At 33.6% G+C, this 12,184-nt stretch overlaps 3 protein-coding genes across 3 annotated transcripts in view; all 3 read left to right on the forward strand.

Moving 5' to 3' along the window:
* The window catches only part of LOC144840108 (inositol hexakisphosphate and diphosphoinositol-pentakisphosphate kinase 2-like), a 230,941-nt gene that overhangs the window by 197,348 nt on the left and 21,409 nt on the right, over positions 1–12,184 (forward strand). The window lies entirely within an intron of this gene.
* Positions 1,317–8,682, forward strand: LOC144853411 (WW domain-containing oxidoreductase-like). Its single transcript, XM_078711121.1, has 7 exons — positions 1,317–1,498; positions 3,302–3,387; positions 5,572–5,776; positions 6,066–6,286; positions 6,780–6,927; positions 7,245–7,371; positions 7,688–8,682. The coding sequence occupies exons 1-7, from the start codon at positions 1,405–1,407 to the stop codon at positions 7,797–7,799; spliced, it is 993 nt and encodes a 330-aa protein (XP_078567247.1). The 5' UTR covers positions 1,317–1,404; the 3' UTR covers positions 7,800–8,682.
* Positions 10,296–12,184, forward strand: part of LOC144840142 (protein O-mannosyl-transferase TMTC3-like) — a 90,317-nt gene continuing 88,428 nt past the window's right edge. The window contains exon 1 of the mRNA XM_078695832.1: positions 10,296–10,394. The gene's annotated coding sequence lies outside the window, so the exon portion shown is untranslated. The remainder of the gene's footprint in view (positions 10,395–12,184) is intronic.

Here is a 12,184-nt window from a genome sequence, read left to right on the forward strand (position 1 = left end):
GATTGATTGTCGTTTAGCAAAACGGACATTATGGCCAATCAAGAACTTAAAATCGACGCCTTATTCTAGTAGACATCAATTTTATATTTCATTTAAAAGAATATTTTTTGTTCAAATAATATCTAAACCTAAACATATAATTAATTTACTCATTTCATACTTAATTATTACCAATCCAACAATTTAGCAACCAAAACTCTATTAATTTTTTTTTGCACACCTTTTACATGATTTTGATTATGAATTTCTGCCCAATTTTGTATTGGAGATTGGTTCTAGTACCGAGAATCGGCTGACGATTCCATCCTCAGATCGGTTCATCATATGTGTTTTAGGATGAACTTTTTCAAGGAGGTTTGAAATTTGAAATGGCGATGTATTCGAAAAATGCGTACGTCTAATCCCAGAGTTAAAATTTTTTTCTGTAAAAAAGATCGGATTATGTCAATCTTTCTACACACATACATAGTTGTTTCATCATGTTTGTAATATACAAACTTATGATAGTTATCTATATCTATAGGCAAAAATAAACTTTGCAGCTAACTGAAATAAATATACCTATATCGATCAATCAATATTAATAAGATTTATTTATTTTATTTGTTAAGCGTTTAGGAACCTGATCCGTGCTCACCTAAAAGCTACCAAAACCAGAACAAAACCCCCACGTTTAGCACCGATTTAAGGCCCCTGGGTTTTTACACAAATTGGCCTCGTCTATTATACAGGTAGGCCTAATCTAAAATGTCAAAAACTGTCTATGACAGACACGGATCTTCCAACATCAGACTTTACTTGAGGTCAAAGCTCTCAAATTCATTTTTACCACTAAAACACATTGGGATCTAACCAGAATTTCAATTCAATTTCAATTTCAATTTCAATTTCTTTATTGCTGCAAATGCCATCAAGGGCTAATATCCGCTTAAACATACTACATCATACAAACATATACATATTTACATTTAAAATTGTTGTTATCATTACTATAGTTATTATTATTATTTCCACAAATAATTGACTAGCCAATTGTGTCCCGTATGGTGGGAAAGATAGAGAAAGAGTAATGCGTTCCAAAAATAGTACAGAAAAGAAAGATACTCAATATCATTCTATTTGATATCATCTTTATAATTGTTATTAAACCTATATTCGTCACAAAGGTACTAATTGGACTTAAGTATATCTACTGTAGCAAACCGCCAATAGCGTCAACCTTACAATTCAGTTTTGTGTTCTCATTGTTCACTCTGAAGACCCATTGAATAAAATAGCTCTCCGTGAAGCTTTCAAACAACTCACTGGACCGTTTTTTGAAGAAGCTATAATATACACAAGTTTGATTCTAATGATTTGTAGTTGAAAGATATTGTGTATTGACAAGTTTAGCTACTAAAATAAATGGAGCAACCGAAACTACTTCGGTATTCGAAAATTTTGAAACCGGGACGAGAATTTTCCGGGAAGACTTTTCTGGTAACTGGAGCGAATACAGGTACTTTTACACATATTTGTTTTTATTGAGCGAGTTTGGTACTTCTTTTATTTAGAGCACTGTTTTAGAAACCACATTGATTATATCCATCGTAGCCAGCATGAGGCAGACGAGGCGCTCGCCTTGTCTGTAATTTTCAATTCACAGATCGTCATATTTTATATTAATACTTTTATTTAAAGCATCTTTGTCTCGTCTGTTTTTAACCTCTCGCTACGGCCTTGTATCCATTGTGGTATTATACCATTCAATCAATCCATCTTTTTGTCAATATTTCCAAGTATTGCTGTTATGTTTAAACTAAGTTAATTAATTATATTGGTACTTGAAACTTAGAAGTAGTATGGTAGCAAGCGAACAATTTAGGCAGCACTGATATAATTTTGCACAGGTGGAGGTAGTAAAACTAATAAAAAACTATACCATTGGGTATATCGGGCCTACACTTTGACATCATGTTCTGAACCGAGAATAAGTTTTCAATATGCCGTTATAAATAAGGAATACATTTTCAATAAAGGCCTTTCAATGATCATCTGAAATTCTACATACAAATCTCAAGTGATCCAGCAAATAATTGATTTTAAGGTTGCATTGCATGGGTACCAACAGTATGTTGCCCCGAAAGATACCATAAATGTAGGCCTACATGAGCCTCGTCGTTCTGGCATCATTAGATAATTCATGAACAACCTACGCCTATCTGTCCCTGTCACTACAAAACGTTTTCTGTCCATGGTATAGAATAGTATCCCCTTGATCTGCCAGACTCATTAGTCCTCGTGTTTTTAGGAAACACTTCAACACTTACTTGTTTCCAATGCATGCCGTGATTAAGATAAAACACGAGTTTAAGCGTGATTTCACTCTTCCTTGGTTTTACCAGGGACTGGTTTTACCAAGGAAGAGTGATTTCACTCCTCCCTGGTTTTACCAGGGACTGATTTTACCAAGGAAGCGTGATTTCACTCTTCCCTGGTTTTACCAAGAAAGAGTGATTTTACATAAGAAAACAAACGACCGTCGGACAATCTAATTATTAGTGACCGATAAAGTTGTTGCAGTAGAGATTCGTGTCTGGTTTAAAATTGCACACAAATAACAAGAGACAGAATAGCATAACAGACGAAAAACAAGCCGATGATCCATCGGCATTTAACGTACTTATCATACAAATTTCAATATAATTTTCACAAAAGAAAAACAAAACAAAACAAAAATTACAACGCGCTGATTTTGTCATACCAATTTTATTTGTGACGGGGCAAGGGCAATGACTTTACAACACCCTTGGCGTTCTACTCTATTGAACACCCTCTTGGAGATTTGATCAAAGAACGGATTGTTTAAAGAACCGTTCAATGACCTGGTCAATAGTCCAGCATGATCAATTGTATTTTTTGTCTTTTTTCTTATCTTTCTATTATAAAGTAATTGAAATTAGATGACCCTAATTGTGCATACCCTCGAGTATTGATTTCTGTGACGTAGGTTTAAGGGAAAGGAGTTTTCATGAAATTTTGACCATACCGATAATAAAGCTCCAAGATTGGGCGTATTTTGTAATGGTCGATTACGCGTTCCGATCCTCAAACTGCTCGCAAAAGAGCTCTCTCATTGCTCATAGAAACAACAAGTGGAGTCCTAGAGCGCCGGTGGAGAGAGGTGGGAGAGATAGCTTTAAATCTTCTGCCAAACATCTTACTTTGTGTGAACCTCTTTTCATCGTTTACATAATTAAATACAAAACACCCAGAGAAAAATATTTGCTATGCATAATATTTCTTTTAATGTACTTTTTAGGAATAGGATATGCAGCGGCAAAACTATTCGCAAGCAAAGGAGCAGAAGTTATTATGGTATGCAGGATTCGGGTCAAAGCCCTACTGGTAAGTGACTTGCATAACGCCGAGCCTAGTCCAACATTCAACAACTATTCACACTATTGAAATAGAATTAAATCATGGTAATGTAGACAATCCTTACCTTAGATAATATAACCTTATTATTTCCGTAAGTGGAACATTTTACTTACTTACACGAACATTAATAATGGGAGATACTTTAAAGCTCAACAACAAAAATGTCAAACAAAATTACCAAAGAGATGCATTCCATTGATTGAATAAACTGTTGATACATACTATTGTATTTAATAATAAAAGCTAAAAACTAATAATAACATTCGAAATGACTTCCACACAAAACATTAGCATTATGTATACCTCCTATGATGCAGAACCACAAAGCAGACGCGATAGACAACAGCAGACAATACATTTGCAGACATGATAAACTTTAAAGCTCCGAGGGATATTTCTGGAAATTATTTATTTAAACGATTTGAATACGGAAGTCTGTGAGAAATTAGAAAAACCCGTTTCTGCTTTAGACATCCTACCAGTGGCACGATACTCTTTTCGAGTCCCACATGCTTGACACGGTGGAAAAAGTAAATTCAATTCAATAACACTTTATTATCCCAAACTGGGAAATTCATTTGGTTGTGCAATACAAAGATATGCTAAAATAAGTTTTTTTTAAAAGCATACAAAAATACAAGCACAAACACAACAATCATTTTAAAAATGTATAATATGTTAAAATACACTAGTGAGAAACAAATAGCACACCAATAAAATTCTAAAAGAAGCCTAAAAAGGATATTAAAAAATACACAAGGTTAAAAAAAACTTCTCGGGTGTGTACACACGCACAACTTATTTGTATTCTGGACAACCTAGCAATATTTTGGGTTCAATCTTTTGAATAACTATCTAGAACTTAAAGTTTACCAAAGTAGTTTAATGACACTTCACCAAAGGTTGAGAGCCTTCGAGGCTATTGGTATTGAATTCATTGACCTGAATGGTGAATGTCGGTTAAGTAAGCACGGTCCTTTATCAACTATAATCGAAACTATTTTAAGCCCTGTCTAATATGCCATTTTAGGTACATCATTGTCAGTTTTAAAGTTATATCCCCAGTGTTACTGCCACTTGTGTTTGGTCAAATAAGTGTGTAAAGCAATGTATAAATTGCGGAATGTAAAAGAATACAAGTAAAAGAACAACTTCCACCTCAATGAGCAAAACCAGTTGATGTTCATATCTCATTTAATACGAATGCATTGCATCGCTTTCCATTTCCTGTCTTCTGTCAATTGTAAATATTATTTTATGGATATAAAAAGAGGAATTCGGAAACGTTGTCTTGTTTCATTTGTTTTGGTAGAGGCCTACGACGTCAAATCAGTAAAGTGAAAACATCGACCATTGCTCTTGATTTGACCCATTCAACCCGCAACGCCTTACCTCTTGTTGTAACCCTCAACACCTAAGTTTATTTTACTATTCAAAAGATTATGGCCACAATATAGCGACGTTTGAATCTCTTTCTTCTTTTGGAGGTTATTGCCCCACAGTAGTTAAAACTTTTTCCTTTTTCGTTTGTTACGTATGGTTTAAATAGTTTACAGTTTAAGGAAAAACAAACACAGAAAACCCTGAGAAAAACACACTTAGGCCTACATTCAATAAAGACACTAACGATTTTTTTTCCCGAAGCTCCTTAAACCCCAGTAGCTTATTTGCAACATTGGATTGCGTGTTTAATCAAATTAAATATAATTGTTGGACCACCCTGATGCAGTTACTATGAGACCAATACAAATGCAATCCCACATTAGAACCTCTAATTATGGGACATCCATATTCGGCGGACACCATATTAATTAGGGGGACATCGTTTTCCCGTGCAAAAAAATGGAGGGAAACACAAACACTAACATTTTCTTTTCAAATGTTTTCCTTTCTTTTTTTCGTATTTATATGGGGTATGATTATTTTGTAATATCACGAACTTGTGTAAAAACAATCAATGTAGATTGAACGAGTTGTACTGTGCATCAGTCTCGTAAATAAATAAAGTTTATATATAACACGAATCCTTAGAACACCCCTATTAAAGGGACAGTTTGTCTGGTCCCCCAAAACAAGTTCTTTTAATTAAAAGTTATATAGGCTAACTGATATATTCTTATTTATATCTTTATCGGGGTTCCTCACATACAGGCAGCTGAACAAATCAAATCTGAGTATGAATACGAGCGCCGGAATGATAGTGACGCAATGCCAACTGAAGATCTCAAACTTACCCCCATGGATCTCGATTTAAGCTCACTTGATTCTGCGTTGAAGTTCATCAACAAATTCAAACAAAATTATACCAAGCTGGACGTTATGATCTTGAATGCAGGAATTGCAGGCGTTAAAAAGAGTAAGTATTAGCATTACATGAAGCTAGCATGACAAATTATTATTATTGTATCACCAGCGTATAGTGTTTGGGTAATGGGTTCCTTTCAGGCTGTTAAATTTTCATCTCAAATTTTGCTTGATCAACAGTTTTCCAATACGTGCTAGGCCTACATAACATGGCCTTCTTCATACTCCTCGCACATTTTAATCAGTAGAATTAACTATTCCAATGAAAGTTTATCTTACCTTGAATATAGATAAATGAACGAAGTAGGCCTACACACTATTCTGATTTCTCTTTTTGTCAGTTATCACTGGAGATGGTATGGAGACTCATTTTCAAGTTAATTACTTAACGCATTTTCTAATGTGTTTGCATATGATTCCACTTTTGGAAGAATCGCAAGGGGTGGTATTGTCGGTCTCTAGTGAAGCACATCGAGTGTTGGCCAAGTTTAAGCTTGGTAACTTCCAAGGTGAGAAGACATACGGACGCTTTTTAGCATACGGCAACTCCAAGTTATTCCAGGTAGGTAGTATAAAGCCGAGTGTTCGGTATTGTGTTTCTGTGTATAGTATAAAGAGCTATTTTAAATAAATGAAGTTATGTAACTCAAACGCAAAGACGTAAGCACCAAGCGACTGTTTGAATAATTTACCGTATCGCTTGTGATTGGTCAAATTCAATACGTTGTCATTGAACGTAACGCAAGGGCGTGTGCGTAAAGTAATAATGGAAAGTGGAGCACTCAACTCAACGCAACTCACTGTGTCGACATAAACGCTCCGAGCAACTGAACGAAACTGACCTCAACTGCTGATAGCAAGCCCACAAGCAATGTCGACATATTATGGTTATTTCTTTTCAGTTCCGTTCAGTTGCTCGAAAGTCGATATAAGCGATCTCGCGCAACTTATTTCGTTAACGCAACGCAAGTGAGTTGACCAATCAGAAGCGAAAGTAAACGTAAACCCTATACTCGGCTTATACTGAAACTTAGACCTTTAATATTTCAATATAGATGATGGCATCATTTTCGTTTGAACGAAGACTATCACACATGAATATCCACTTCGTCACTATGCATCCTGGCCATGTTACAGACACGGCTATTGGAAATCATATTACAGACATGTCTATTTTGTACCTACTGAGGCAGTGTTTATACGGTATCATACTTATTATACTTATCTAAAAATGACGTCATAATGTAAATTAATGATCTCTAATCTAATTAATAATCTCTGATCTAATCTCTCCTAAGATATTGCGCGAACATTGTAGGTCCTATCCCAGAGTTTTCAATTAACCCTTGCCAAATCATACCTACCACATTACATCGTTTAAAACGTATGATGTAAAGCTATCCTTGCAAATCGCAGTCCCAAACTTCGCTGTGGTGTTTTGTATCAACCACTTCGTACTTGCTCCTTGGATCCGCCGCCTGTGTACGATCGAACGTTTAAAATGCGTTCTCTTTTTTCAGCTGTTGATGGCATCGAATCAAGCGTAGCGGCAAAAGACATTTACGAAATTTTACGACAGAAAGACGAATATAAATCAGAGGTTTATTACAATCGTAGAGAACTCGGAGAAGCCAGTCAGGATTCACGGTTAGTATCTCTTTACAAATGTACCGTAGTAATCATGATTAAAACTTGTATAATTGAAAGATAATCAATGTAAGTTTAAAGTAATTGTTTGTGAATTTTTTCCATAAGTTTATCATTGTATTTTTCATTTGCAAGATTTAGCCTAATTATGTGTTTGAATTTGCGTGTACTAGGCCTATTTATATTATGCATTGTTGTTAAACTTTGTTTTTGTTACGAACGCACCGTTTGTTTTTGAATGCCACCGATATAAAGGTGTAAATTCATTTTTACTAAAGTTTTACTATCGTATACGTTCTAAATTGTTTCGTTACAGAGACGTTGCAAAACAAGAACAACTATGGTCGTATAGTATCAAGTTATTAGAAAATTACCTACCTACTAATATGCCACCGGAACTTCTGCCTGAAATGAATACGAAATATTGAATAGATTACATTGGTATAATTATATCAAACACATTAAATACATCATCGACAGCAGCACAAAGTATAGTCTGTCTCAAAATCTTCAGACTATCCACATTCAGTTCCATTGAAACTTTCACTAGCATTGTTAATCTGATCTTAGTTACTGAAACTGTATTAATCACTATTATATAACACCTAAATAAATTCCTGTCATTTGATTGGACGATTGTGGGTCATTGCGGTCAATAGTACGCACTATTTAACGATCGTTAAATTGTAGGTTTTTCCGCCTCGTTGAAATATAACCTTTAATCATTCACCTCATTCCATTATTTGTACTATTACAATCATAAACATTCATTATTAATCACTATTGTTCCGTGTAATAGGCCTACCGATTATAATTTTTATTTAGGTGCCTGAAAAAAACAAATATTCGCAGATGTTTTAAATCAGGTAGATCTGAGTAATTATGGACGAGAAACATGGTTATATGTCTGGATCATTGAGATATCTAAATTGGCCATATTTCGAATAAAGTACGCCTACTGTATGCCTATTATTGGTATATGCCTATTGGTATAGACCTATTTTGAAAGAGGAAAATGAACAAATGAACAATTATGCCAATCAATGAAATATCACAGGCGGTATGTTTAAGGTCTTGGCCTAAAATTCCTTAAAAGATGTATCAGAGCATTTTAATATATTGTACATAATTAAAATATCATTATATGACAGTTAACATTCTAAACTGGTATTATTTGGAGTTATAATCATTGATTTTTCATGGTGTTTTTCCAACTCACGTATGTTAATTGAAGACGTATAGTTATAACATAAAGTATTAACAACGAATAACCTATTTGTATATTAATGTAATAAAATATATATTTTTAAATATTAAATTTCATTTCTTCATTTATATGGTAAACGCTACCTGATTGATTGAGGTCATATTTATTATTAATATTTTACGAATGACTACGAACTACGTGACCACAAGATTGATTGAGTGGGTTGATGCATTTTTATGGGACCAAAACCAATGTTGGTAGGGGCAGGCTGTGGCCTGAGCCCAAAAAAAGTATTTGGAAAAAGCAACAAATATTGTTTTTAAAACTAAAATATATAGTATGGACTGTGATGTTTATTTTAACTCATATCAGCGGGAAGAATGAAAACATAAACTGGGAAAAACAACAAAAACAAGAATATCAATTCAAAAAACTATATTATAATCTTCTCAACATTTTATTAATCTATAGAAAGACAAATGGTTAAAGAAGATATTAATATTAAGAGTCTAAGGAGCAAAATATCATAATGAATTGAACATCCTGGGTTTTGCAAATAAATTCGGTTTTTAGAATGTCTGGAAAACATGAAAGATGTGGACTGTGGATCCTTTTTTCATACCTAATTGTAATACCGCCACCTAGCGGCTAAATAACTTAATTTTATGTATCTGTTGAACTCGTATGATGAAGAAAAACGGGTTTTTAAAAATATGTGTATTTTAACCTTTGTCACTGAATGTTGTGATTAAAGAAGACAATAGTTTCAAATCATTTAATATGTGGATGGTCGGACCGGGCAATAACACACTTGGACCATTTCCTCCATGCTTGGACGGAACTGTTACGTTTACTCCTCATCATTAAACTGAAAATAAGAAATTCATGACATAAAAAAGGTGTTATTATCTATTATTTTATTTTAACAGTATATAATTATTAGTTAAAGACCCCTTCCCTGCAATTTTGGACGTTTTTTGGAAAATAATACATATATATCACTTTAAAAACATTAAACCATGTCATTCCTTGTCTTAAATGTACGTTTTATGGTAAATTATGATAAAAAGTGAGAAACAATGCACTACCTAAGTAGCTCGCGGCGATCGACCTCTCGTGGACGGTCTTAGGCCTAGCCTAGCTGGGCTTAGTTTTGTAGGCCTAGCTGGTAAACATCGGTAACGTACGAACATCGTACGCTAGCTATATACCTAGCCTGACGTTGTATAGTTGCTGCATTAATTGTCTTTCTATTTTTGCCAGACTCCGTTGATACAAATTGGGGAAAACTCGGTATTTTCGCTGAAAAGTTAGGAGTCTTCCATTTGTTTTGGCCTCACGATCGATCGAAAAGTGGGCGAATTACAGGTGAAAAACAAAAATATCAATCCGCGCGCAATGCATTTTGGGATTTATAGCGGGCCGCTATAATTATTAGAATCGACTTATTTTTCACATTTTTAACCGTTTAAAGACGAAAAAAGTTATCGCAATAGGACCATATAGTATTATTTTTACATTAAATATAGTTTGTGACCTTAAATTAGATCTAAAAAACGTAGGGAAGGGGGCTTTAATTAGATATACGATAGGTGTTTTTTATGAATTAATAATTGACTAAGTTTGTCCGTCAAAGAGGGCGACATTGTAGTTATCAAAGTTTAGAAATGCCACGCATGACTAAACTTCATATTGTGTGTGTACACAAAATCTCCATATAATCGAAACCAAAAGAGGAAAAGATGTACAGTGGATTTTCTATCGGCAGTTCACTACTTTTATGAAAACTCTAAGGAACATACAGGTATCAGATAAGGTGAGTTTACTTAACCAACTACTTTCTACTGTATTAGTCAACTGGTGTTAGTACAATTAACAGCCGAGGTTTCATACACGGTAGGACCTCCTTTCTAGGCCTGGTTGTGTAGGCTCATGACATGCTCAGATTTCTTATTAAGTGCGGATCCTTCACGGCTAAACAGACTTTAACAGTCATTGGATCTGATTACTTGAGTCGGGTCGAGAGAGACCTGCCTACACTGTACCCATACAAAGTAGTTTAGGATTAATTTAGATACATGGACAATATGTAAATATAAATTTCTAATTGAATAATTAATGTGTTTAAAAATAATTATTATTATCAATAATTTCAATAGCTAGTTAGTACAATAGTAGAGGCCCTTCTCTATATCCAGCCTAGCTATATACTGCTCTGCCCACCATCAGATAGCCCCTCCCCCTCCCTCCTTTCTTTAATAAGTATTACAGTGATTAATTAATAAAGCACATGTTGAAGTATTCATAGAGTACATAACAGTTTTGTGTCTAGTCTAGTTTAAAATGTGGGATGCTTAGTATTTAACCCTAAGACTTTTATTATATATAATTAATAAGAATAATATATTCATTTTATTTTTTAATAGAATATTTTTGGCAAAAAAAATCAAACATTTTAATCGCTCTAATAAGGTACAAATAAAATACCAATATAATTCAATTGGGTCTACCATACTGACCCTGGTATTGGCTGTGCTATATAATCCCCTAAAACACATTAAATCATGTTTTTTAGTATTAAGCAAATAGCTAAAAAATATGTGCTACAGTACCTCTGTGACATACTTGATTTTATGCATTTTTGTAACTTTGGTTTTATTTAGTGCATAGTAGACTATTTCTTAAATGTCAAATCCAATTTTTGTCCCTTAAGGATTTCTTCATTCTATATAGGATATCGTGAATGTTAATGAATGTGTATAGTAGCCAGGAGGTAATTTAAATGCAGACCTTTATTACCTAGAAATATCAAGAAGAAGATCTAAATCATACTTCAAGTATAATTTTTATTTATGAAAGTATCCATGAAAATATTTACAGTATAGCAAGATTTTGAGATATGAAATTTAAAATTTTACTTCAGAGCTCTAATGAGAATAATGTATAGTAATTAGAGTAACATTGTCTATTTCGTGCCTAGCTTACTACTACTATAATAGACGTTCCTCTTCTTTTGAAAGACAGAAATACAATTATCTCTCATTAATTATAGGTACCTGTTATTATATGGTAATTTTGTTTCTGTGCAAAACAAAGATTGAGATTACAAAATAATTACTTAGACAATGATATTACTGAGTATCTTTTGCGTAGGCCTAGTATTTGTTGTTTAGCAGCAATATCATCAGCTAAAAAGTAACTGTGTTTAAGTATCTTAACGATCGTATTAAGCTCAATAGCATGGCTTAGACAAACCTGGACTGTTTTTCATTTCTCTACGTGACTGGATTTATTATGATTCTCCTTCAATATATATTTTGCCTGTAACAGTCTCTGGGGTTTCTATCTACTACTACGATACAGTCTATTCAGACTGCTACATATTTTTATTTACTTTATATTTGCTTATTATTGATCATGGTGATTTTTCTGCTGACAAATGTAGGTGTGAATCAAAATTAATAATTTTGTCACCAATTTCAACTTATTATTTTGTACGTTTATGTACAGTACAGCTCATTATTTGTTGAAATCAATAAACAATTGACAAAGTCAACAAATATGTTGTATTACTTTTTATATGAAATATCAAAATAAAAAAAACAA

This window comes from Antedon bifida, chromosome 1 (assembly GCF_963402885.1).
Source record: "Antedon bifida chromosome 1, ecAntBifi1.1, whole genome shotgun sequence".
Classification (NCBI taxonomy): domain Eukaryota; kingdom Metazoa; phylum Echinodermata; class Crinoidea; order Comatulida; family Antedonidae; genus Antedon; species Antedon bifida.

Coding starts and splice junctions, on each gene's coding strand:
- LOC144853411 (XM_078711121.1), top strand. CDS start 1,405: ATGGAGCAACCGAAACTACTTCGGTATTCGAAAATTTTGAAACCGGGA. Junction 6,287..6,779: donor GCAACTCCAAGTTATTCCAG/GTAGGTAGTATA, acceptor ATTTCAATATAG/ATGATGGCATCATTTTCGTT. Junction 7,372..7,687: donor GAAGCCAGTCAGGATTCACG/GTTAGTATCTCT, acceptor GTTTCGTTACAG/AGACGTTGCAAAACAAGAAC.